General features: G+C 44.6%; 1 protein-coding gene across 2 annotated transcripts; it reads right to left on the reverse strand.

Annotated features, from left to right (window-relative positions):
• Positions 1–280: 280 nt before the first annotated feature.
• Positions 281–15,608, reverse strand: LOC140608092 (kelch repeat and BTB domain-containing protein 6). Of its 2 annotated transcripts, XM_072782890.1 has the most exons (2): positions 13,174–15,608; positions 281–4,859 (listed from the first exon to the last, which is right to left on the reverse strand). In XM_072782890.1, exons 1-2 carry the CDS (start codon positions 15,083–15,085, stop codon positions 4,816–4,818), a joined length of 1,956 nt encoding a protein of 651 aa, XP_072638991.1. In that variant the 5' UTR covers positions 15,086–15,608; the 3' UTR covers positions 281–4,815. The 2 variants fall into 2 exon arrangements, with proteins under 2 accessions (XP_072638991.1, XP_072638990.1); XM_072782889.1 differs by lacking the exon at positions 281–4,859 and having other exon boundaries at positions 10,642–15,471.
• Between the last annotated feature and the right edge of the window lie 11,281 nt (positions 15,609–26,889).

Genomic DNA, 26,889 nt, shown 5'->3' on the forward strand with positions numbered 1-26,889 from the left:
GCAAGCTGTTCCTAAAGCCCAAAGTAGCCAAACATTGTAAATTGTGGCACCACATGCTGGCTTGAGAAGTTTTTTGTTTTCATTTTTCTTACTATAAGCTTCATTATATCATTATTTCTGCAGCAGTAATCAGGCATCTGGCCTGTAGACTTCCCTGTCATCACGGTGCCTTCTTGGGCATTAATTATTTTGGTTTGGAGATCGGAAGGTAATTTTGGCTTTAGCTCGCTGGACTCAGAGCGGAATAAAGAAGACACGTCCTCATGTTTCCTAAGTATTTATTACCCATACTAATAACAATTTCAGTATTTATCCAGAGAGAGAGGAAATAATGAGCCGAGCAGATCTGTGCCGTGCTCATATTTCTGCAGCGGCTGTAGAAATCATACTCACGCATCATACTCAGCTCTGTTCCCAAAATACTTTTTTTTTTCAACAGAAGACAAAAATTTGATCAGCACACTGCGTGACAATGGGACTCTTCTCTCTATAAGGGTTTGATTAAATGCCTTTGACCCTTGTCATTGACGACAGAAAGGAGAAAAAGAACAAATTCTGTGACTTGAAAGTATACTACAGAAAGTGGGCTTCTCTGGGAATCTGGCACGTTCAGCTACTGGATCTGCGTGTCTTTGCTTTGCCCTGTCCCCAGATAAAAGGGCTTCGTGGAACAAGGCCCAACGGAAAGAGAAGTGCCACCCTCCCCACTCTGGCCTGGGGTGCAAATGGAAGAAAATTAATATGAGATGAAAACACAAAAGGCTATGCAGTAATTGGTAAAATCTGTGACCCGAACCATGTGAATAGGACAAGGGCATGTCACATCATCTTCTACCCACAGGAACTGAGTATCTTTTGCAGCCAACTTTCAAATTCACACAGACCATAAAAACGTTCACTGGTTCATGAAATGTCTGTTGACTGCACCTCCACATAATAATGCCATTTCCTGTCTTCTGCTATTCCTGAGTCCTCTGACCCAAACTATTAGGTCCAAGACACTACAGGTGTCTATTGACTTTTGAGGAATATTCCCATGCAACTACTATCACTGTGACTGTCCCATAAAAACTGAGCCAAATAGGAAAGAAAAAGATGGATACACTGTGATCTCCTCCTACTTCTCACCCCAGTCCCGGATCTCAGAGAGAACAGATTGCTAGCTGGATCTGCTTGGCACCTTGATCTTGGACTTCTAGCCTCCAGAACTGTGAGAAAATATATTCTGCTGTTTGAACATATTAATGGGATAATGGGGATGCAAACAATCAAGTCCAGGATGTAGGGGTGACTTGCTTTTTTTCCAACAAATAGCAAGAAGAAAGACAACAGATTACTGGAGACTTGAGATACACATATCAAGCAAATGTAATGCATAGATGGTGTTTATATCCTGATTCAGAACAATGTAAAACGATGCTGCTGTAAAAAGAAAATTAACAGTGACTAGATATTAGTAATGATTGTTGGGGAATCTAGCTGGCTCAGTTGGTAAAGCATACAGCTCTTGATCTCAAGGTTACGAGTTCAAGCCCCACATTGAGCATAGAGATTACTTCAAAAAATTTTTTTGAAGGTAACAACTGTTAAAAAAATTTTTTTGTAAAGATTTTATTTATTTATTCATGAGAGACAGAGAGAGAGGTAGAGACACAGACAGAGGGAGAAGCAGGCTCCATGTTGGGAGCCTGATGCAGGTGGGACTTGACTCCGGGACAGCAGGATCATGCCCTGAGCCAAAGGAAGATGCTCAACCACTGAGCCACTCAGGAGTACCCCCGACCCCAATTTTTTTTAAAGTAATGATTGTTACTTGAAGCCTCCCAGTCTGTGGTGTTCTGTTAGGGCAGCCTGAGCAAACTGATATGGCACTGCAGATTTAAGAATTTGAGGAGTTTTTAAGGTCCTATGTTTTTTCTTAATTTAAAACTTTAAAAAGTATAATATACTCATCATAAAAATTTCCAGTGATATTCAAGTATATGAAGGGAAAAGTTAAAATGTCCCCCTAACCTTGTGAGCCCCTCATCCAGAGGCAACCAGCCACTGTCTAGTTTGTGTCCTTCCAGAATTTTCTCTAAACGATATGTATATAGCTTTTGATTTCCTTTTTTTATTTTTTTATTTTTTTTAATTTTTATTTATTTATGTCACAGAGAGAGAGAGAGAGAGAGAGAGGCAGAGACACAGGCAGACGGAGAAGCAGGCTCCATGCACCGGGAGCCCGACGTGGGATTCGATCCTGGGTCTCCAGGATCGCGCCCAGGGCCAAAGGCAGGCGCCAAACCGCTGCGCCACCCAGGGATCCCTGATTTCCTTTTTTAAAAATTTTTATTTATTTATTCATGAGAGACACACAGAGAGAGGCAGAGACACAGGCAGACGGAGAAGCAGGCTCCCTGTGGGGAACTGAATGTGGAACTTGATCCCAGGACTTCGGGATCATGACCTGAGCCAAAGGCAGATGTTCAACTGCTGAGCCACCCAGGTGCCCCTGTTTTGATTTCTTTTGGTTTTATAAAAATAAGAATCACTGTATGCCTATTATTCCTCAATTTGATTTTACTTTCAAAGATAGATCATAGATTATAGATGTCTAGGTCTAGGTTCTTGGTTGCAAATAACAGAAACTTCCTCTGATTAAGCAAAAACAAAAGCAATGTGTTGGAAACACAGAGTACTAGCTCAGAAAACATGAAGAAACAAGTTTGTTTTTCTTTTCTTTTCTTTCTTTTTTTTTTTTTTTTTCTTAAGTAGATTCCATGCCCGGTGTGGAGCCAGATGTGTGGGGCTCAAACTCATGACCTTGAGGTCATGACCTGTGCTAAGATCAAGAGTCAGACACTTAATTGACCAAGTCACCTGAGTGCCCCCAAGAAACAACAAAAAACATTTTTTAAAGACTTTATTTATTTGAGAGAGAGAGTGAGTGAGAGCACCCAAGATGGGGCAGGGTCAGAGGGAGAAGCAGACTCCCCATTGAGCAGGGAGCCAATGCAGGACTTGATCCTGGGACCTTAGGATCATGACCTGACCCGAAGGCAGACGCTCAACTGACTGAGCCAGCCAGGTGCCTCCAAAATTTCTCAAACAGCCAGAAATAAAGTCAAAATCAAGTCAGAGCAAAGATCAATAATCTAGTCCCACATTTGGGGGGAGGATGTGGGGAAATGGCACCACTACTCACTGCTGGTAGGAGCATAAATTGCCATAAACTTTCCAGAGGGCAATTTGGTAATACCTCATTAAAATTCCAAAGGTACATGCCCTTTGAGAAGTTTGCCCTACAGAAACTTTGGCAAAGATATGAAACCACGAATACAAGGGTATTCATGGCACCATTGTTGGTAATAGCAAAGGACTATACATCCCCTAAATGTCCATCCATAGGAACTGATATATTTACACAATGCCTACTCTAACTATCAAAGAATGAACACGTCCTGGACACACTGATATAGAATGTGCTCCGGGATCAGAAGCAGTTTATAGGGACACCTGGGTGGCTCAGCCTTTGGCCCAGGGCGTGATCCTGGAGTCCTGGGATAGAGTCCCACATCAGGCTCCCTGCATGGAGACTGCTTCTCCCTCTGCTGGTGTCTCTGCCTCTGTGTGTATGTGTGTGTATGTGTGTGTGTGTGTGTGTGTCATGAATAAAAAAATAAAATCCTTTTAAAAAGCAGTTTATATAACATGCTACAGTTTTAGTCATGAATGAATTAATGAATTAATGAAAAAAAGAGAAAGATCTGCATATGGTCATATGTATCCAGAAAATAGCCCTAAAAGGAAGGATATACCCCAAATTAGTAACATCAGAAAACTAGGTGTCAGGACAAGGATAAGATGGACAGGAGAAAGGAGAGGGAACTTCTCATTATGTATAGCTTTTGTCCTCTTTGCATTTTGAATTAATTGAATGTAATACCAATTTTAAAAGGAAGTGAAAAGTCACATCAAAAAGTCTTATTAATATGCTGCTACTCTGCTGCTCCCAAAAAGTCGCTGTTCTTTCTGCTGCTACTGCTGCTTCCCCAGAATGAATTCTAAAAGCTCTGCTTCTTTATGCCACTTCTGGAGATTGGAAGTCCTGGAAACGACCATGCGAGCTCATGTTTTTCCCCCACATGCTCTCTGCCAGGAGTCTGGGACAGGACCTGCCTGTGAAGTTTTCGGCATCCATAGAGAAGCCCTGGTCCCCAGGAGAGTCACACAACATTAGGTCATGCAGACATAGGAAAGGGTTTCAGATGTCACACAGTCCCAACAACAAGTTCTATGGCAAACATCTTCCCATCTCAATGCACACAGATCCACCTTGTTTTTTTTCACAGGCCGCATATGGTTCTTTAGTAGAAATGTTTGCCGAATATTTGGGTATATGCTTAGGCTGTGAATATTTGTTGGTGGGTGAACTTTAGTGACTGTTTAACGTTGCTAATGTAACACTGCAAAGAACATCCTCCTGTGTACAGCCTCTTCATATTAGTGTGCGCACATGCGCATGTAGATAAGGGAACCTTTTTCCCCTATAGAGAGGACTTGTGAAATGAGAAAGTGTGAGAAAATCACATAAAATCACAATAAATCTGTAGTATGACCTGGTAAGAAAACTTGTTTTCAAAAAAAAAAAAAAAAAAAAGCTTGGAGGAAGTATGACAAAATGAAAAGGGTACTGTAATCCTACCCGGAGCATGAGAGGAACATGGAAGTGTAAATCCATAAAATCTTGAGCTGTTCCAGTTATCAGATGAGGGTCAGGAGGGTTCTTGGTTAAGCGTTGACACGTACTATGAGTCCAAAAGAAAATGATCTTCAAATCCAGAGAGTGAGCAAGGGAGAGAAGCAGCAAGAATAGCCTAAAACAAAGCATGAATAACAGGCTTTGAGCATCTCCTTAATATACATAAAAATAATTATAATTGTACCTAACATTTATTTTTTTTAATAAAGATTATATTTATTTTTTCATGAGAAACACACAAAGAGAGGCAGGGACATAGGCAGAGGGAGAAGCAGGTTCCCCCGGGGAGCCCGATGCAAAACTCAATCCCAGGACCCTGGGATCACTACGTGAGCCGAAGGCAGATGCTCAACCACCCAGGTGCCCCTATATTTAGGTAATGTTAGCATTTCAAGGTATATTTATAACTCATTATTCCAAACGGAATCTGTATTATCTATTTCTTTTTTTAAAAGATTTTTTATTTATTCATTTATGATAGACATAGAGAGAGAGAGAGGCAGAGACACAGGCAGAGGGAGAAGCAGGCTCCATGCCGGGAGCCCGACGTGGGACTCGACCTCAGGACTCCAGGATCGTGCCCTGGGCCAAAGGCAGGCGCCAAACCGCTGAGCTACCCAGGCATCCCCTGTATTATCTATTTCTAAGCCCAGAAAACTCCCACAAGACCTCCTCATCCTCCTGAACAAGACCCAACTTTCCTCAAGTACAAAATTAAAAAAAGAACTTAGAATTATTATGTAATAATCTTAATTTTTCTTTTTTTATTCCCTTTTTTAGAGTATTTATTTATTCCTGAGAGGCACAGAGAGAGAGGCAGAGACACAGGGAGAGGGAGAAGCAGGCTCCCTGCGGGGAGCCCAATGTGGGACTCCATCCAGGACCCCGGGATCATGACCTGAACCAAAGGCAGACGCTCAACTGCTGAGCCACCCAGGGGCCCCAGGGGCCCCATACTCTTAATTTTTCTAATTTGTTTTGATAAACCAGTATTTGTTTCATTGGAAAGTACATTGCTTTTGCTTCCTCATGGGCTCCTGTGCTTCGCATGGGCCCTAACCTCAATGCTGAATTGTCACAAATAGCCTACTGCTATTATCATGTACTTGTTTGCATTCTGGCTCATAAATTGTTCTGCCATTTGAAGTAAAGACAGGAAGTCTTCAGATCAAAAAAGCAGCATCAGATGCAATGGTTTCATGAAAGCCTTGCTGGACTTATTTTCACAGTAGGCCCAAGAGCTGATATCTGTGCAGATAACCTTGACAGGATCCCTCACTTTTAAAACAAATGAGGAGGAGAGGTAACTGGGTTGGCGCATCGTTTGAAATCCCATAAGCAAAAAAGAATTTGCTGATCCTTTCTTCCTCTTCATCTAGCCAGCTGCTGAACCCCTCTGTTCAAAAGTGAAACCAAATCAAGATACCATTTAGCATGAATCCCTTTACAATTGGTGCTAATTGGCAGTTGTGGGTGGTTAGGGCTTTTATGTCAAAACCGGGAGGTAAGTTAATTGCAATGTGATTTCATTTAGATAAGGTTAGGGGACCGCTTACTGGTGGGTATTACAACCTTATTTATAATAAGAAAAGCATTCAGAACAGCACAGAGGAAGGGTGAAGTAATTATCGCAGGCTACACCTTGGAACTGGGTGGCGCCTGCCTGTCCCTAGAACAGGGGGAGGCAAACCTACAGAAGAGAAAACGCAGCCTCGCGTCTTTGTAAGACCCCCCTGGGCGCATCCACCACTGGCCTCTCTGCCTTGGAAAAACTGGCCGGCTGCAGGGCCCTGGAAACCCTGTCACATCCAACCGATCCTGAAGAGTTTTCTGTGATTGCTAACTCAGTTTAAGAAAACCCTTGTCCGGGCCCTGCCACCCTAAAGCATGAGCCGAAGGAAGAAGGGGGGCAGGGGAAGGGGAAGAAAGAGAAGGAGGAGGAGAGCACCCGCTTCTGGACCTTTTCAGGGCAAATCTCAATTTTTTTGGTGAAAACCCTCCTCCTTTGCTCATGTTACGTGAAATTTAAGAAACGGGCAAGGGGGAGAGAAAAAAAAAAAAAAAGAAAGAAAGAAAGAAAATGAAGCCAAGCCTCAGAGCTCTTTAGAGGCTTGGAGCAATGAATTGCTGAAACTTCCTGGGCACCTTGGCCAGAAAGCCCCACTGAGTGCACAGGTGCTGGTGGAAAGGTGGAGCCCTCGGGAGAGGCTAGGTCAGGCGTGGAGGGTAGAGACCTAGGTTAGGGTGCTCGAGTTCCTCCTCACCTTTGCGTCGGAAGGGGCCTGTTTGCTGGCGAGCTCCCCGCTCTCACTATCCAAGACACCGAGACACATGCAGGGTGAGGACTGTGATTTGGAACAGCGGCATGATTCCATAATCGCAAACGCCGTGCGCTCAGTTGTCTGGTGGAACATGCCCATCAGAAATAACCTGTAGCTCTGGAGGCCAGTGGGTTGCTATGACAACCAGACAAAAGAGTTTAATAATAGCTCTCCCTCAAAGCTGGAAAATTGACAAAAAGATGAGATTTCTAAATGCAAGGGTTTCTCATATAAATGCAAACAAGCGCCAGATACGCCGATTTCTTTGTTCGACAAATATTCAGTGGGTGCTGCGCCTGCCTGATGTCGGGGGGCTGAGGCCAAGGCAAAGGGTCCCCTCCATGGTGGAGCTCACATGCTGGTGCAGGAGGCAACAGAGCAACAAGCCGGCCGATTCCTGCCACCACCACCACCCCCCTCCCAGAAGGTCCTGCAGGAAAGAGAGTCTTGGGGCTGCGATCCCACACAAAGGGGGTGCCCAGGGCAGAGAACGCAGGGGAGCCCTGGCCGGGCACAGCTCACCAGCAGTGTCTGGGGGGCTTGCAGGAGATTCAGAAATGAAGCAGAAAATGGAGTCTCACAGTCTTGGTTAATGTGGGGACAGACACCCAGCTGCTAGCCGGAGTGTCCCCTGCGCCTGCGGCTGGAGGTGAGGGCTCCGCCTGCCACACAAGGGCGGGTGTGTGCCTTAAAGACAAAATCTGGGGACCTGGAATACAGATGATGGTGATAAAAGCTGTAGCCCACACTTGACAGGAGCCACTATTCACAAGGTTCTCCGGCAGCTGGGTTTTTTTTTTCTTTCGTTTCTTGTTTTGTTTTTGAAGTTTGCACAGATCACAGAGTGACCCTCTCTGCGTATATTGAATAAACTATGATGAACTGGAAGTCAGGACAAGAATCCAGCAAGAAGCAAAGTTCTGAATAGACTATTGTGGCTGAGGGTCTGGGCTTCAACAGAGGGGGAGACGAGGAGATTGACATGCACACAGCACTCGCAGAGACCATCCAGGCACAGAAAATGCTAGAATGCTGCTAAATGGCTGAGCTCGCTCTAAGAAACTTCCCAGTTTTCATCATTACTCTGTAATTCTGATAGCTTTGTTTGGTTCTGGGTTGTTTTGTTTTGTTGTTGTGGTTGTTTTAAACAGAAGTAACATTTGCTGTTTAAGATAATTAATACTGCCATTGATTACACAGAGCCATTTGTCAGTGCTCTTTTCTTTCTTTTCAGGAAGTGGAAACATTCCATGATATAATGCCAAGACTAGACTTTGGCTCATGATCTAGGGTTCCAGTACACATTTAGTCTACGAAGCTTTATTTAATCAAAACAAGATGAAGTGCCTTTCCTTGCCTTTTCTGTACAGAGCAGCAGCAAGAGCCCGGGGAGCTCCCCAAGGCCTTCTGGGGGGTGGTGGTGGGGGGAAGGCCTAGCCCGTGTTGTGCAGATTGCAGGAACCCCCAGGATGGTGTTAGCACTTTGGCTGCCATGTGATGACATCTGGCCTAACAGATGGTGCGGGAGAGATTGCTATTTAACCTAACAGCCTTTCTCCCCCATCCTATACGAAGGAACTCCTGGATGTTAACTCAACACATCTTGTTCTAGAATAAAGACTACCTCTTCTGGGCATTCTTGAAGTCAGGTGTCGCTACTCGTGAAGTTCTGGCCAACGTCACATGACTGGAAGTGATGTACACCACCTCTCTTACAGGGGAGGGTCCTGCTCTCTCCCCCCTCTTTCTTTCTTCTGGATGATTGGAATATAGACACCAGAAAAAAAAAAAAAAGGAATATAGACACCAGGACTAACCACTTTGGACTGTATGGACCAGGACAACACCCCCAGGATGGCAGAATGGGAAAATAGAAAAGCCTGAGTCTCAGGGGACTTTCTAGAGACTTAACAAATTGGACTTTTATACGAGAAACTGCTTTTTTAAATAACCACTAGGTCTCTACTACTTAAAACCAGAACTATATTCCAGCCAATAGACACAGTGAGAGAAAACGTTAGCTCTTGAGGTCTTCTGAAGACACAGACTCCAGATCAGGCTGTGCCTGAAGTAAGTCCTATTGCTGAATTTTTCCATTATAATAGGCAAACAAAACAAAACAAAAACAAAAACACAAAACCAAACAACAACAAAACACAACCCCACGAAACCCTCCAAAATACCTACTTGATTTTCTTAAGATGATCTAAGGTGATATTGCTTACAATTCAGAGTCCAGGCTCTTCTCTTTAAGACACACAGTTCTGTTTGGAATACTTTTCCTGACATTACTGTTAAGTGCGGTTAGGTCGTTTTCCTAGAATCAACTTTGCCCCCGCCCAAAAAAAATATTTGATTGAGATACGGTGTTTCTAAGCAATTTTTAACTTTGGAGGTGAGGGTGCAAAAGGCTGACTCCATGAGGTGACTCCCAGACAAGGTTGTTTTAGGAGGAAACAGGTCTCACATCTAGATGGAATGTTATTACAATGTCCACTCCCTACTCTGTGCCTTGCTCGGACCACACTGAATCCTCACGGGTACTCGCGTGAGAAATGAAAGTTTGACGAAACAGATCCAGGTGACAAATGGCTCAGAGTCAAGGAGGAGGTCCTTCCTGTTTTGCACAAAACCTATTGCCCCCACGGTACTCTGAGCCACAGCAGCCTCCACGAACAGTTTTTTTTTTTTTTAAGTTTAATTTAAAAAAAAAATCAACGGGTTTATATATATATTGAACACTCTTGTTGGTTTTAAAAATAACATTGTCTTACGTTTCTACCGATAGTCACATTTTCTCTAGGTGATTTTGCTTTCTAATGCTTCCTGGCTTTATCCTATTTGCTATAATGGATATTCCTATAGAGTGATAAAAGGGTCTTGCAGTTTCTAAGCTATGGGAAGGAGACTGTCAAATGTACTCTTACCTTAGGTCTCATGTCTTATCATCCTTGACATAAGAAAAAGACAAATTTGTTGTAATTTTATAAAGAATGGATCAAAAGGGGCACTTAAGTAAGGGCTTTGCCTCCGGCTCAGGTCATGATCTCAGGGTCCTGGGGTAGAGCCCCGCCTCAGGCTCCCTGCTCAGCAGGGAGTCCACTTCTCCCTCTGCCTCTGCCACCATCACCACCCCTGCCCACCCCCACCCCTGCTTGTGCTCTCTCAAGTAAAGAAAATCTTTTTTTTTTTTTTAAAGAGTGAATTAAAAGCTTTCCCTAGATTCTTTACTATAGACAAGCCAATTGTAGAATTAATTTCTAGTTTATCCCTTTGGCAGCCCTAATGACACTTATCGTTTGAACTTAGAAGAACTTGCAAAAATCTGGGTTACGCTTTTCAGACTACAGGAACAGATACAAAAGATAATTAAGGTCATTCTAAACCTTACAAAGAGTAGTCTTGCAAACAGTGTTATAGCGAGCATTCACCAAAAGATGTGCTGATTAATTGGAAAAATGAGACAAAAGGTGCTTTCCCGTCAAGAAGGCATTTCAATACCGCTAGTCCTGCCACTCACTGCACAAGCAAGGGTTTATACGTTTGGCACAAACACTGAATTAAAAAGCCAGGAAGTTTAGGTTCTAATACCAGTTTTATTTGCAACTAATCACATACAAATCACTTATCTATAAAATAATGATTAACATCGATTCTCTAAATTCACAAATATATCACAAAACCAAAATTCTTCCCAAGAAAACTTCTTTGTAAACCAAGATATTACTGCTACTTAGCTGTTACCTAACTCCAAGGTTGAGAATGACAAATTAGAGGATTTGTCATTTATCGGTCGTTTGCATACCTTAATTCTGCAGAGAGACAATCTGGTGAAGATCAGCACTGTCCTATTTCAACCTTACAAAACAGAAAGCTATCCGTAAGAAGTTACTGGTGAAGAAAAAATTGGCCAAATACACTACTGAGACACAGCTTTGTGTTAAGTACAGTGCTTATAACAACCCTGCTGTTAAAGAGAACAAAATGTAGCCTTAAACAACTAAAAGCATGTTTGCCCTTTTGAAGGAACACATACTGTTAGGACAAGCATCTCAGTTCACTAAAAATGTTAACCAGGAATGTTTTGTAGGATCTTCAGATGGCCAATCAAAACGGCTAAGACAACCTTTTTTTTCTTTTCTCTCTTCCTTATTACCCTTTTGTGTCTCCCTCTCTCCATTTTCACCCTATGGTATTTCATTTAAAAAATCCAGTTTCCCCACCTGAGAACACCAATCAATCCTCTGTACTCAGCCACGGTGTAAGAAATGTTAGCATTCTATCACTAGAGCATAAACATAGAAGAGGAATTAGCATGTTACTGAATGAAGATTCAGGAAGAAAATTCTAACTGGGTCTAGAAAAAACGGATACACCATAAGCATCTGGTCATTTTTCACGGGTATGTAGCGTGACAACCATAGCTAATAAACCCTCAAGAGGTAAGCACTTGTATTTAGCAATGTCAGTTTTGTACGATGTAGTCTCTGTTTCTGAACTTTCCCTTACATAGTGTGACAGAAACAAAGACCGGAGCATGGTTCACAGAGAAACACGGAACAAATACAAATACCCTAATAAAATAACCATGTATACCACTGCTTAGGGAAATAGTTTAGACGAAATATACTTTCACTACTGGCCCCAAATGCCATCATTCACTTATGTTATTTAACTGTAAACTTTTAATACAAAAATACCTTTAAGCTGATAATAACATTTAGTGACTTACAAAACTGACAATATTTCAATGCTACACAAAACAGTTCTATACACAACTTAAAGTTTTAAAGTTCTTTGCTGGCACTTGATTTCATAGTTGATAGACACAATATCTACTGATCTCAATAAAATACTGTTCTTAGCTTACACATATTTTCAAAACGAATATTATTTCATTAAACAGCAAAGAATAATCACATTTTGCTGACAAATCTAAGATGAACACCAAAACTGTACAGCCAAAGTATTTTAAGAATCACATAAACTTTTTAAGACAATGGATACAAATTTACACAATCGTGTCCAGTGAAAAAGAGGATGATTCCTCTGATTCTGTGAAGCATATATCAAGTATAGATCAAAAATGTGAACCTACAAAGCAAGTTAGTTTAGTTTTTCTTTTTTTTAAGGTTTTTCCATGACTGGTGACACTACCAGAACAGATGGAAAATTGGTCACTGTTTGCAAATACACATTTTACATTACAAATTTAAAACAAATTTCTTTTTAAACAGTTGAATCTTGTGTGTGTCTGTTTTTACTTTTAGTGAGCTTACGGCCATCCTGTACATCATTACAAATGAAATCACCAGTCACATTAAACATCTGCCTTTTTTTTTTTCTTCTTCACAAAAGGGGAGGTAAGTAAACTAAAATCTGGAAAACTATATTTAAATTAGAACACATTTTGTAATAATCCACTAGTTTAAAGTTTTGGGAACCTACTACCCTGTTCTGAAGGGAAAGATACACTTTCAAAACCCTACCTGGTGATTCCTACCCAATCGGTTTTCTATTTTAAAAATCAAAATTCAAGTCACAGTACTTGTGGCACAAAACAGAAGATTTAATAACAAAAGACTAAATTAGTATAATCAAACATAAACATACCCAACAATCAAATCAATACTGGACTTTTAGAACAGTAAATTATTAAATAGGTTGATTTCTTTGTGTATAAATTCCCTAACATTAAATTATGTTAGTATTTCAAACAATACCCTTTCTAAACCAAACCTGAAATCAATCAACCTGTGTTGTTGTTGTTTTTTTCCCAGCAAAGAGAAAGGGCATCTCTTTAAGACACTTTCCAAAGCAGTAAAAACACCTTAGTGTTTCAACCTATCTACAACAAACTCTGCTGATCCTGTGCATTTCACTGAGGTGCTACCTGAACCCACAAATCATCATCAGATAAAGAACTTGAACTTCCTGACTCAGAGTCCAGCTCACTGAATCCACCTAAATCCCATTCGGTGCTAGATTCACTCGGCACGTCTTCTTCCTCAGTGAGGAAACTGTGGCCAGGTTCAAGGCAGGAAGGATAAACACGAGCTGAGAGGCAAAAGAAGTTGGAATCAAACTGGAAGAGGCCTAAGGTGGTACCTATGTTGATCCACTGGTCTCCCCTAGTGTCATATTCATACACGGTCACCCGGTTCTTCTTCCACTGTGGGGTGCGAGAGGTGATCAGCAACAGTTTTTGGCCGTGATTGATTATCCGGTAGTTGTTGGTCTCCGACACCAGGGGAATATTGTTAATCTGCCTCCATTCCCCCCTGACTGGGTTGTAGACCTTCATGACGGGGATGTCGCAGATACAGTAGATCTCATCATTGAAGACACAGGCTTCCTGAAAGTCATTGCGCTTGAGGGAAACACACTTGAGCCACATATTGTGGCTCGGATCATAGCAGAACATGCGCTTACTGTTGAGGGCGTAAAGATAGTTCTGGATGACCATTAGATCAAAGGATATAAAGGAATGGGGTAGCGGAGCCACCAGTGCCCACTGGTTTCTCTGGACACTGTAGCACTCCACCTCCTTTAACTTAACACCGGTAATGGGGTCTCGCCCACCCAAAATGTAGATGTAGCCATTGAGGTAGGCCACATCCATGCCCTCCCGGCACAGCAGGCGGTCGGCCAGCTGCTGCCAACTATTCTGGGCTGGCTTGTACACCCAGAGGTCCTTCCTGGGCTGCGCGGCCAGGTAGATGTCGTGGTCTGGAGAGACGCAGACAGCTAAGGTGGTGACAGTCCTGGTGTGAGCAAGGCAGGTCAGAGGCGAGGGCACTTTGTAAATATCGCCGGTGTATGGGTCACAGCACAGAAAGGGATCTCTAGGATGTCCAAAGAAGATCACCATCTTCTTAGCACACACGCCCAGCCTCTGGGGTGGGTTTTCAGCTATGGGTACAACAGAGGAGCTGCTGCTGCTGCTGCTGCTGGTGCCGCTGCCAACCCCACTGCCCCCACTACCACCGCTGCCGCCGCTGCCGCCGCTGCCGCTGCCGCCGCCACTGCCACCGCTGCTGCTGCTGCCGCCGCCACAGCTGCCACTGCTGGTCTCTGGCTTGGGCGCCAGAGCCTTGCACAGCTTGTCACCATAGCGCATCTGCAGGGCCCCCTCGATAAGGTCCAGACAGTACTTTTTCACAATGGTGTTGGTCAGCAGCCCCTCCAGGTAATCTTTATTTTCATCAGTGAAGTGTGTCCAGCGGACACACTTGAAGACTTCCGCAGCGCTGGGTCCGCGCTCCTTGGGAGCCGCCTCCAGCCACTGCACGGCCACATGACACACGGTCTGCTCCAGCTCTATGTTCAGACTATCCAGGCGCAGGATGGACAGCAGCTGGGCGAGGGTCAGATCCGCCAGAGTCTCTTCCCGAATCGAACCCATCTGGCTGAGCTGCTTGAAATTGTGGGCTATGAAGGACTGGGCCTGGGATCGCAGCTTGCGGTGGCCGAAGGCGTCGGCGAACTTGAAGATGGCGGTGCAGTTGGCCAGGTCGAGGCGGCGGGCCAGGAAGGAGGCGCAGGCCTCCCGCACGTACTCGAGCTGCAGCATGTCGGAGGCCGCGTAGAGGCGCTCCACGTTGGCCTCGCTCAGCGACACGCGGCCCGTGTAGCAGTAGTCGACCAGCACCTCGAAGGACTCGGCGTCCACGTCGTGCATGGTCACGTTCGCCTGGTGGCTCTCGTACATGCCGCCCGTGAACATGCTCTTGAAGTAGGGACACGCGGCCGCCAGCACGTTCCGGTTGCAGGGGAAGAGGCGGCCGGTGCCGGGCCCGCTGCCGGGCGTCACCACCTCGATGGTCACGTCGCACAGCAGCCGCGCGTCGTAGAAGGACTTGAGCTGCGCCAGGAGGGCTGCGGAGTGAGCCGCGTCCTTCAGCTCCTCCGGGCCCGTGAAGAAAGCCGAGACCGTGGGCTTGTGGATCCTCTTGGGCCGCTTGCCGCCGCGGGGACTGGCCAGGCGGCGAGAACGCGGAGCCTCTTCCCGGGACTGCATGGTGGAGATGGCGGCGGGGTACGAGGGCGAGAACGGGTGCACGGACCGGGCGCGGGCTCCTCCTCGCCCTCTTCGCGCGGGCGCTAGATCGCGGCGTCTCCGGAGAGACTGCAGCACGGGTCCATTTACCTAATCCAGCCGTATGCCGCAGTGCCGCCTCCCTTTATCACGTAGCCAGCGCCTGACTCACCCGCTTCCAGTTCCGCGCCCTTTTCTCCGCCTCAGCTCGCCTTACAGAACCCGGCTGGACGGAACCGAGAGAGCCGCCACTGCCGCGCTGGCAATACCGGTAGGCGTCCAGCGGAACTACGGCTCCCAGGCTGCCTTTCGCGCCCCGAGGCATGCCGGGGCCCCTCCAGACTCCAGGGGATAGGCGGATGGCCCGGAGCCGCTGTGCACGCTGGGAGTGGTAGTTTCCATAGGCATCGCGAGATTTATCGGCCGTTCATTGTTTTCGGCCGACGGAATTAGAAATCGCTAATTTTCGGCCGTTCGCTTTTATGCTTTAGAACTTTGAGCCTGGAATCCGGGTTAGCCCTCCTGGTTTTCGTATCTGCCACCTTGTTGGGCTCCGCGCTCGGGACGGTTTTTTTTTTTTATTTTTTTTTTTTAATGTGAATAACGACGGTGTGTCCCAGCGCCGTGTGACGACGACGACGTGAATTGCGTAGGTTAAATAAGGATGCTCGGACTGCACAGTCGCGGGTTAGGCTGATAAAGACTCTCGCGGCGCCCGTGAGGTGGAGGTCGGGTGCCCTTTAGCTTCTCTTTGCTCGTTTAGGAGATCATCGAGCGCTCCCTCTTGAGATGTAGGAGCCCGTGGGGGGGAAAAAAATCGAGAGCCCTGCAGGTTTTCCTCAGAGATGCCGCCCCTTCCGCGCCCCCGCCTTTTTGTAATACATTCTTTTTTTCTTCCTTTCCCCAAAGATTAGTTTTAGGTGTATGATTTCAGTGATTCTGTGGGTTGCTCGGTGTTCATCAGGATAAGGGTCCTCTCCATCGCCTTTCGCCCATCCCCCCCCCTTCTTCCCTGGCAACCACCGTTGTGTCTTCTGGATTTAAAGTCGGGGGTGTTTTTGTTTGTTGTTGTTGTTTCTTTTCTTTTTTAGCGATTGAGTTGGGTTTGTTTTTTGGGTTTTTTTTTTTTTTGAGTTGGTTTTTAAGAGCAGTTTCCGGTGCCCCAAGATCGAGCTGGGTTTCACGGGGAGCCGCCACCCCCCGCACCCCCTGACGGTCCCCCCTCTGGCCGACACCTCGCCTCCGGGGGTGCGTGCCACCGGGTCATCGTGGGTTACAGCGGGCTGTTGAGATTGGGTTCCGCTCCTGGGTGCAGTTGCGAGGGTCCTGCAGAAGGTGTAAGGTCACGGGCCCACCATTACAGTGACCTACAGAACAGCCCCCACGGCCATAAAAATTCCCTGTGTTCCATCCCTGTATGCTTCCTTCTCCCTGCCCTCCCACCCACCCGCGCCCGCCCAGAAACCACTGATTTTCCTTGCTGTCTCGTTTTAACTTTTTCCCCAGGATGTCGTATAGTTGAAACTGGACAATGTGTAGCCTATTATTATTATTATTATTATTATTATTATTTACAATGTGTAGCCTTTTAAAAACATCTTCTTTCACTTAGCAATAGTCATTTCAGGTGGCTCCATGTCTTTCTTTTTTCCAGCTTAAAAGCTCATTTCTCTTATCACTGAATGATATTCTGTTGTATGTATAGATTTGCCGCAGTTCACTTACCCATCATCATCCACTCTAGGACATTCCGTTTGGTTTGGGTTTTTTACAGTTGTGGCTAAAACTGCTGTGAACACTCGTGTGCTGGTTTTTGCGTGGACATAAGGCTTTTTTCGGGTCATTTCGGTAAATGCCAAGGAGAGTGATCTTGCTGGGTCCTCGGGCTAGATCATGTTTAGCTTTGTAAGGAATCGCCAAAATGTTTTCCAAAGTGGTGGCTATACAGTTTCTGCATTCCCGCCGGCAATTAATGCGCGTTCCTGTTGTTCCACATTCTTCCCAGCGTTTGGTGTTTCAGGGTTTTGAGTTTTTGACCTTACAGATTTTAAAGTCACCTCTGGAAAAATGCTGAAGTACATGGTAGTAGTTTAAACATTCAGCAGTATCTGCAAGGGCTGTTAAATTTCAATCTCAGAGAGCAATATATATGGATTAGGTCAAATTATGTAAAGCAGGCATATAAATTAGATGATTGAGTGGTCTCACAAAGTCCATCTTTCACGTTCAGGAAGCGGTGCACAAAGTATTTCCATTAACCTCTTAATGTGAATGTTTAAAACCAGTCCAGTATACCTCCTTACACGCCCATCTCCAGATCAATGGAAGCATCTAGAATTCCAGTTGAGGATAATTTTAAATAAAAATATTTCAACAAGGAGATCTTGTTCTACTCAGGATCCTTAAAGCTCAGTGTCGTACATACTCAAATACCCTTTGAATTAATCTAGTCCATGCTTTATAAAAATGTTGTATATTTGTGTTTATCCACATTGTTTCAGCATAAACCCTCAAGTTGTGCTCAGTCACTGAGTTTTAACTTCTTCATGTATGCCTTTAACAGCATTACTTGCTTTCCATTGCTTTTCAGAGAAATGCAAAATATTAAACACTGCTCTCAGGCCTACAGTAGTATTGTTCAATAGAATTTTCTACAATGGTGAAAATGTTCTGTTATCTATAAAACCAAAGAGAAGCCAAAACTGATCTTTCCCACACAGCCTTCAGACAACCCTGCTGATGTCCTGATCTTGGACTTAAAAAGTGTAAGATGATAAATTTCTTTGGTTTAAGCCACCCAGTCCATGCCACAAACAAAGTACCATGTCAGCCCTAGAAAACTAACACCAAAATCTTTTATTTTCCTCACCAACTTCCCTTGGACTACATAAGCAATATCTGCAGTGGGACTTGATCTACCACTTACTTGCCTTTGTCTACATCTTTTTCTGTCTCACTAGTACCTCTCACTACACAGCATGGCTTAGTGCTTAGTTCCACTGGCTCCCTAATCTTCACTAGGAATATCAGAACTTTCTGCTCCCCCAAATGCTTTAGCCTTGAAGTCCCTGTCTCTGTACCCATGCACCTTTCTTTGCCTTTTTATGACTCCTTGATCATCAGATTTTTGTTGTTGTTGTTGTTGTTCCTATAAACCCCCCCAAATATTTAAGTATACATTATGTTAATTATAATACCTGACTCCCTTGGTAGGGAGTCAGAGGTGGCTCACTCCTAATGACACAGGCTAAGCTTGGGAGGCCAAATCCCTGGAAGTAGCAGCACAGCCTTCCATGCCACTCCTAAGATGACCAGGACATACTGAAAACTAGAAGCTCTCCAGAATTTCCACCCTATGATTCAAGGCTTTATTGACACATCTTGTAAGAATCCAATCCCCCCAGTAAAGAATCCTACTGGCGAGGGATAAGGACTAATTGAATACTTGTGAGCCATGAACTAACTAAACCCAGGTTTCTCTAGTTCCTAACCCCAATGCTATCTGGTCTCTATGCGATCCAACACCACTCACTTCAGTTTCAGCTCATGTTCTGCTTCCCCCCCACCCCAGTATACCCCTTCACCCTGATTCAAATATCTTTTTGGCCATCACATGGAAAAAATTAACAATATGCATGGACTGCCACGCCTCAGGGGTTTCTCGAAGCCAGTAATTATTTCTCTAGGACTCTCTGCAAACCTGAGAAATTTAACCTTTCCCTGTAATTCTCTCCTTATCCGTCATGCAGATGACTGTCTTCTCTGCTCACCTGATTTTAACAGCTTGTTTATTACAAGCTTTTTTGCCCACAACGGACAGGTTTCTAAAAACACAACGCAATTATTCAGCCATCTCGAGAGCATCAGCTAGGGCATGCTATCTCCTGTGAAGGGACAACTCTCTGTCCCCTGAATGCAATAACACCATCATTAATTCCCCTTTCCCTGAGACCAAAAAACAACTCTGAGGATTTCTAGGATTAGTTGTTTAATTGCTAGAACCAGACCCAGAGCCTTTTGGCTATTGCCTCTCCCTTGTAATGCCATGACTAAGAAAACAACACCATTCTCCCTAATTGGGACTCTCCTTCCACGTCTGCATTTCAAAACCTGAAAACCTGCTTATCTGTTTCTTCCACTTTTAGACTCTCCAATTGCTCACTACCCTTTTCCCTTCCTTTACAACAAAAGAAGGACATTCGTGTCCTTGTTTTTAGGCTGGTTAGAAGCCTTTCCGTGCAAATGGGCTCTGGCCACAACTGTAGGGAAGCTGCTACCAGAAAGCATTTTCCCCACTCTGGAACCCCTTTGTTCCTCTCTAGCAGAGAAATTCACTCCAGTGGTAAGGTTATTCAGGATGTTCAACAAGTACCCACACTGCTACTAAAATTTCTCTGTTCTCTACCTCCCTCAGTCCTCGGGGGGAGGGGGGAGCAAAACAAACACAATGATACTCTTAAGTTCAAAACAGCCAAACTCTATGAGAAACTCAAGCAGCCACAGTTCTTGCACCTAGCTATGATGATCCTTAACCCCTCGTCCTGCAGGCAACATTGATCATTCTCTGATGAAATGATGAGGATTATTATTAATCCTCATTAATAGGCCATGAGGATTCCTCACCTCTTCTGGTCTTAGGCACCCTTAGTTTGACCAATCCAACACCCACCCTTCAATACCGCTAACGTCTTGTCAAATACACTCATTTATCATCAACAGGTCGGGTTTCCTTTACCACCACACCCCTCCAAATTGGAGACTTAACCTTCTGCAAAAGCATCACCAAAAGACCAATCTTGAGTCCGAGTGGAAAGGGTCTTACACTGCATCCTATATGCCAATACTGCTACAAAACTACAAGGGGTATGACACATACTTTATATCTTACAATTGAAAAATGCAAGACAAGTCTAATTTCACATATAAGGAGCTTGGAATTCATCACTCTAACAAGTAAAAAGCTGCACAGCCTGACAACCAGTGGGTCTTCTTGGATTCTTAAGAGAGGAAAATACAGAGCCAAAGGTTGCTCAAGACTGAAGAGACAGGGGAATATGGGGAGTCGTGGCTTACCGGAACAGACACCCAGGAGTGGAAACTGCAGCCAGGACTGGTGCCACGGTGGAAAAACCTGAAACATGAGGAATTGCTGAGGGCTTGGTGTGGGCAATGCCAGAGTGAACAACTCCAGAGGACCTGGTCATGGGCAGGGATCAGGTGGTGGGCACAATACTGTGGGATCTACCTCCAGGACCTTGACTAGTCTTCACAGCAAACACAGAGAAAGAGCCCTTCATACTTCCGAAGGGAGAGAGGAAAAGCAACCATTTTTTAAAATACATCAGAGCCCTCTGTTCTTAACAAGGATTGTTTTCAGGAGAAACGAGTTAATCAGAGCCTCACCTGCTAGGATCTTATCAGAGCCCAACTGACCTAAATGAAGAGAAATACCCAACGCCTGCCCACTGTTCAAATTCTACCTGGCCTGAGGGGAAAGAAAATAAACACAAGAACTTTTAAAGCTCACAGTCCAGAGGTAAAAGCTCACTAAAAGACTGAAACTGAATCATAGAATGATTGCAGAACATGTCCCCTCCACCCACACCTCACCACCGCATTACTGCAGGCCTCTTTAGGACCATTTATTTTATCCTGCACATCACCTCTGGCTGTGAAGAAAGAAAGGTAAAATTTGAAGAAAAAGCAAGTGTGTTTTTTTATGTTGAATATCTTTTTTTTCTTTTTTCTTTTCTTTGCATTTAAGTGCAGTTTACACACAAGGTTACATTTTTTTTTTTAATTGAACTACAGTTGGCCCATAATGTTAGTTTCAGGTGTCTAGAGGAGCCAGTGTATTTAAGAAGACAATTTGAAGAGACGGCGCAAGCACCGGAACCAGACGTGGCAGGAATGTTAGAATGATCAGACTAGGGATTCTTGAAAACAACTATGAATAATATGCTAAGTGCTCTAAGGAGTAAAGTCCTGTTGGTGGGACCCTGCAGCTTTTTGATCTGAAGACCCAAATAGAAATTATCTTGAAATTTTCAGTGATGCAGGGCATTGGACTCCTTGTGCAAAAAAAAAAAATAATAAAAAAAATTGGGGGAACCCAAGACCTCTATTTGATTTTTAAGTAAAGCTTCATTGAGGTTAATTAACATGCTGTAAAACTGCACATATTTAAAGTTGTATACAAAACTGTAGATGGTAAATCTATATAAACTCCTTTTCCTTGTGCCCTTTAAAAAAACTTCTCCCACACAGTAAATTATTTTGTATTAAAAAAACAAAACAAAAACATGCAGCATGCAAAACGAACTGGGCAATGTCAACAGAGAAATGGAAATCCTAAGGGAAAAAAAAAACAAAAGAAGCGATAAGAGGTTATAATTTCAAGATGATGATATTGGGAGATTCTGAACTCACCTTCTCCCCCCCGGAAAGACTGAATTTAGAGCTATATATGGAATGATTTCCTGGGGGGGGGGGGGCGGTAGGGAATCGAGAACTGATGGACTGACCCCCTCCCCACGGGGCAGATGAGAGCGAAACCACAAGGAACTGGGTACGGAAGGCTGAGAACAATGTTGCCGCAAACCTCACCCCTAGTGGGAGACCACGCACCCAGAGCTTCCCCATGCGGAGAAGGGCTCATACCCCACGCTGGGCAACCCACTTCTTAACACTACCAACTGGGAGGTAAGCCCCAAACCATCCGGGCTCCCATCCACAAGCCCCAAGGGCTGGAGGAACCGAGGAATGGTTCGTAAAGGGCGCGCGTGCAGACTCACCCTTCTCGGGGCCCAGCGCAGGAGCAGCCCTTTGGGAAGCACCTGGGCTTTACCCAAAAGGGACTCGGTTGCTAATTTTAAAAGCCCTGATCAGAGGGGCAGGGGCTGGATGGGATATTCTCCAGGGATGGAGATGCTCTCCCTCCGCCCTGCTAGAGCCAGCAGGCCCCTGCCCCCCACTTCCCTCCTTTCCAGTAGGTGCCATCTTTAGGCTCCACTAGGTGGACACTGTGAAAATTAATAAAAGGAAGACTTGTTTGGAACAGAGTCAGGAGGCCAGCGGAAGAGCGCTCAGCCCTACTGCCCCGGGTCAATCCCACTACTTTATTTCTCCTACCCCACCCCTGACAGCAGGAGGAAGGAAGGTTTTTTGGGAGAGGAGATGGGAGGGATGGATGGGGGAAGGAGGGGGGATGGGTGGGGGAAAGAGGGTAGGGATGGAGGGGGGAAAGAGGGGGGGATGGATGGGGAAGGAGTGGGGAGATGGATGAGGGAAGGGGGATGGATGGGGGAAGGAGCGGGGGATGGATGGGGAGGAGGGGGGATGGGTGGGGGAAAGAGGGTGGGGATGGATGGGGGAAGGAGGGGGGAGATAGATGGAGGAAGGAAGGGGGGAGATGGATGAGGGAAAGGGGGATGGATGGGGGAGAGGGCCTTCAACAATGGGGGCAATGAGAGGCCGGCACAATTTAGCCAATGAAAAGCCACGATACTTCCAGCTCTCAGTTTAGGCCAATGGGGCTCTTTGTTTGTAGGAGCCCCGCCCCACTCTTTCTGCTATAAAAGAGCTTCCCCACCGTATATTCTCCAGATTTGCCTCGAGCTTTGGCGGGTGCGGCTCGGGCCACCTTGCAGTTCTCTGCTATTCTGGGGAGGGGGGGAAAAAGGGAAAGCAAGCTAACTTTTGCTGTTAACATAACTGGCAGTTATTTTCAAGGTTAATAGCACCGTCTTCAGTGTTCTCACTCTGCCTTGCTAAAGCCAGCGGATGCGATTCTTTTTTTTTTTTTTTTTTTTTTTCCCTTTTCTTGTTTTGGTCAGGGTGCCGCTTGATCCCTTGGCTGTGGAGGCTGGAGAGACTTGCATCCCTGGGTCCCAAAGGACTGTGACAGTCAGACAGTCGTTGGCCCTCCCAGGGCACCACGCACATGCCCAGGCTTCCTGAGAAGGAGGCCTGTTGACTCTGGGAGCTGTGAACTGACCTTGCTCCCCAAGCGGGCTTCTGGCCTGACACACTGGGGGGTAGGGGAGTACCCCCCAGGGGACAGAGGCCAGTGGCTGCAGTCTCTGTGCTCTCCCTCTGCCTCCCTCCAGCTCAACTGGTATCTTCCAGAAAGGGCCTTCAATATCTGGTGTCTGGTGCCCTGAGTTTCGCAGCTGCAGCCCGGGAACACCCTACATCGCCTGGCTCTAGGGGCCAGCAGGGCTTAAGCTTGCGGGTCCCAGGGTCTGTAACCAACCGAGAAGGAGTGTGCAAACAGCTAGGCCCCCCAGCATCAGGCCGCAGACTCAGGGGCTCTGTCTTTCGATGAAAGAGGCCTTGTCATAGCACTGGCCTGAGGGCCAGGCTTCTAATTAAATGTATATCTGGGAGTTGACTGTGACCCTTTCCTGAGACTACAGAAAGCAGCCACTGCCTTTGCACACTCCCCCTGTCCCGCTCCAGGGTGCCAGCACTGCAGGGAGGTCTTACATGTTTCTGGCGTCCAGCTTTGACTTCAGGTCTGGCTTTGGAGGCCAGGAGGCCTTGCGGTCCTGGTTTCCATGGCACTGTAAATGTTGGAGAGAGATGACTTTTTAGCAATCTGTTACCCTCAGGGCACTGCGCACACAGCAGACTGAAACACTGAGAAGAAAATTAGAAGTAAAATTAAGGGGGCATCTGGCTGGCTCAGTGGGTAAAGCACGCGTCTCTTGATCTCAGGGTGGTGAGTTCGAGCCCCACGTTGGGTGTGGGGCCTACTCAAAACAAAACTTGAATTGCTATGCCAAGAGAGACGAGTATATAAAATTATATAAAATTCACTTCAACACCTATCAGTAATTGACAGGTGCAGCAGGCAGAAAATCAGCGAGGATATATAGTAGTACTCCCTTACTCACGGTTTTGTTTTCCCTGGTTTCAGTTACCTGCGGCCAACTGTGGTCTGGAAGCTGATGAGCCTCCTGCGGACTTAACCTCAGAAGGTCGGTAGTAGCCTAAAGTGACAACACGATGCCTATGTTATTCATCTCACCTTGTCTCATCACATACACGTTTTATCATCTCACATCTCGAGAGGCAGGATGAGCACAGTACAGTAAGATGTTCTGAGAGAAGGCAGCCCAGGTGGCCCAGCTGCCTTCCCCCCAGGGCCTGCTCCTGGAGACCCGGGATCGAGTCCCACGTCAGGCTCCCTGCATGGAGCCTGCTTCTCCCTCTCCCTGGGTCTCTGCCTCTGCCTGTGTGTGTGTGTGTCTCATGAATAAATAAATAAAATATTTAAAAAAAAGATGTTTTGAGAGAGCACATTCATGTAGCTATCACTACAGGATATTGTTATAATTATTCTAGTTTATTATGGGTGTGATTCATCTCTTACTGTGCCTAACTTACATATTCAACTTTGTCCTAGGTGTGTGTGTGTGTGTGTGTGTGTGTGTGTGTACAGGAAAAAAAAACAGCATATATAGGCCTTGGTAGTATCTGTTTGTTCAGGCAGGCATCCGCTAGAGATCTTGGAATTTATCCACCATGGATAAGGGAGGGCTACTTTAGTTGAACTGAACAGCACCATCGATCGGCTTGATCTAAATTGACATCTGGGGCAGCCCTGGTGTCACCACCTTCAGCCCGGGGTGTGATCCTGGAGACCCCGGGATCGTGTCCCATGTCGGATTCCCTGCCTGGAGCCTGCTTCTGCCTCTGCCTGTGTCTCTGCCTCTCTCTCTCTGTGTCTGTCATGAATAAATAAATAAAATCTTAAAAAAAAAAAATTGACATCTGACATTTGAGGAATGCTTCATTTGCAACAGCAGAATATACATTCCTCTTAAATTCACGGGGAACATTTACCAAGATAGACCACATTCCAGGCTGTAAAACACAACTTAGCACGTGTCAAAGACTAGAAATCACATAAAGTATATTCTCGGACCACGTGGAATTACACTAGAGATCAGTAAGGGAAAAATAACTGGAGAACCCCAGTACGTATGAGTAAGGGTTAAATAGCACACTTCTTTCCTCAAACCCCTCAGCTTTACTGGAGTGTGATTGACAAATAAAAATTACATATATTAAGGTTGTAAACATGATTTTTTAAAGGTATATAACATGATGGTTTAGGATATTTTGTGTAATGAATACCACAATTAAGTTAGTTAATACATCCATCACTTTACATAGTTACCTTAAAAAAATTTTTTTTTCATCATGAGGACATGTAAGATTTACTCTTAGCAGAGTTCAAGTATACAATATAGTATTATTAACTGTAGTCACCATGCTGTACATTAGACACCTGGGACTTATTTATCTTACAACTGAAATTTCCAACCCTTTGAGCAACCTCTCCCCATTTCCTCACCCCTAGTCACTGACAACCTCCATATATTCTCTGTTTTTATGAGTTTTTTTACATTCCACATATAAGTGGTCATAAAGGATTTGACTCTGTGCCTGACTTATTTCACTTAGTGTAATACCCTCCAGTTTCATCCATGTTGTTGCAAGTGGTAGGATTTCCTTCTTTTAATGGCTGAGAAATATTCCATTATATATGTGTATTACATTTTCTTTTTTCATTCAGCAATGGTTACTTAGGCTGTAGCTATATCTTGGCTTTTGTGAATAATGCTGTAATGAATATGGGAGTATGGATATCTCTTCAAGATACTTATTTCATTTTCTTTAGATATACACCCAGAAGTGGGATTACTGGATTATACAGTAGTTCTATTTTTAATTTCTTGAGGAATCTCCACATAGTTTTACATATGGCTACATCAATTTAAATTCCCACCAATAGTGCTGAAAGTTTCTCTTTCTCCACATTCTTGTTATCACCCACATTTGTTATCTCGTCTTTTCTTTCATGACTTATTTATTTATTTTAGAGAGAGAGAAAGAGGGCGCCCAGGTGAGTCAGGGGAGGGGCAGAGGGAGAGAATCTTCAAGCTGACTCCCTGCTGGGCACAGAGTCCAGCTGGGTTGCAATCTCATGACCCATGAGATGGTGACCTGAGCAGAAATCAAGCATCAGATGCTCAACTGACTAAGCCACCCAGGCACCTCTATCTCTTGTCTTTTTGATACTATCATCCTAACAGGTGTGAGGAGATATCTCATTGTGGTTTTGATTTCTTTTTTCCTGATCATTAAGTTAATTATGTTGGCTAGAAATGATAAGTGTGGAAATTCTTGTTCTTAATCTTAAAAAAGTCTTCCAACTTTGAACCATTAAATGTGATGTTAGATGTGGACTTGTCATATACAGCTTTTATTATGCTGAGGAGCCTTTCTTCTATGCTGAATTTGCTGAAAGCTTTTATCATGAAAGGATCTTTAATTTTGTCAAATGTTTTTAGCATTGAGATGATCATGTGATTTTAATCCTTCATTTTGTTAATGTGATGTATTGCATTTATTGATTTGCTTATGCTAAGCCAATCTTTCATCACAGGTATAAATCCCTCCTGCTTCTGTGGTGTTTTTCTAGTCTCTTTTACTTATTTCTGTTACAATCTTTCTTCTCCTATCTTTAGATTTAGTTTACTCTTTTTTTTTTAATTCTTTGAGACGTTGTTTATTTGAGACTTTTTTTTTTCTAAATTTAGACACGTATTGCTCTAAACTTCCCTATTAGAATGGCTTTTGCTGCATCTCACAAATTTTAGTATGTTGTCATTTTTTGGGTTTTCCTTTGATTTCTTCTTTGACCCATTAGTGGTTCAGAAGTGTGTTATTTAATTTTCACATATTTGTGAATTTTCCAAATTAACTTCCTGTTA

This window comes from Canis lupus, chromosome 17 (assembly GCF_048164855.1).
Source record: "Canis lupus baileyi chromosome 17, mCanLup2.hap1, whole genome shotgun sequence".
NCBI classification, from domain to species: domain Eukaryota; kingdom Metazoa; phylum Chordata; class Mammalia; order Carnivora; family Canidae; genus Canis; species Canis lupus.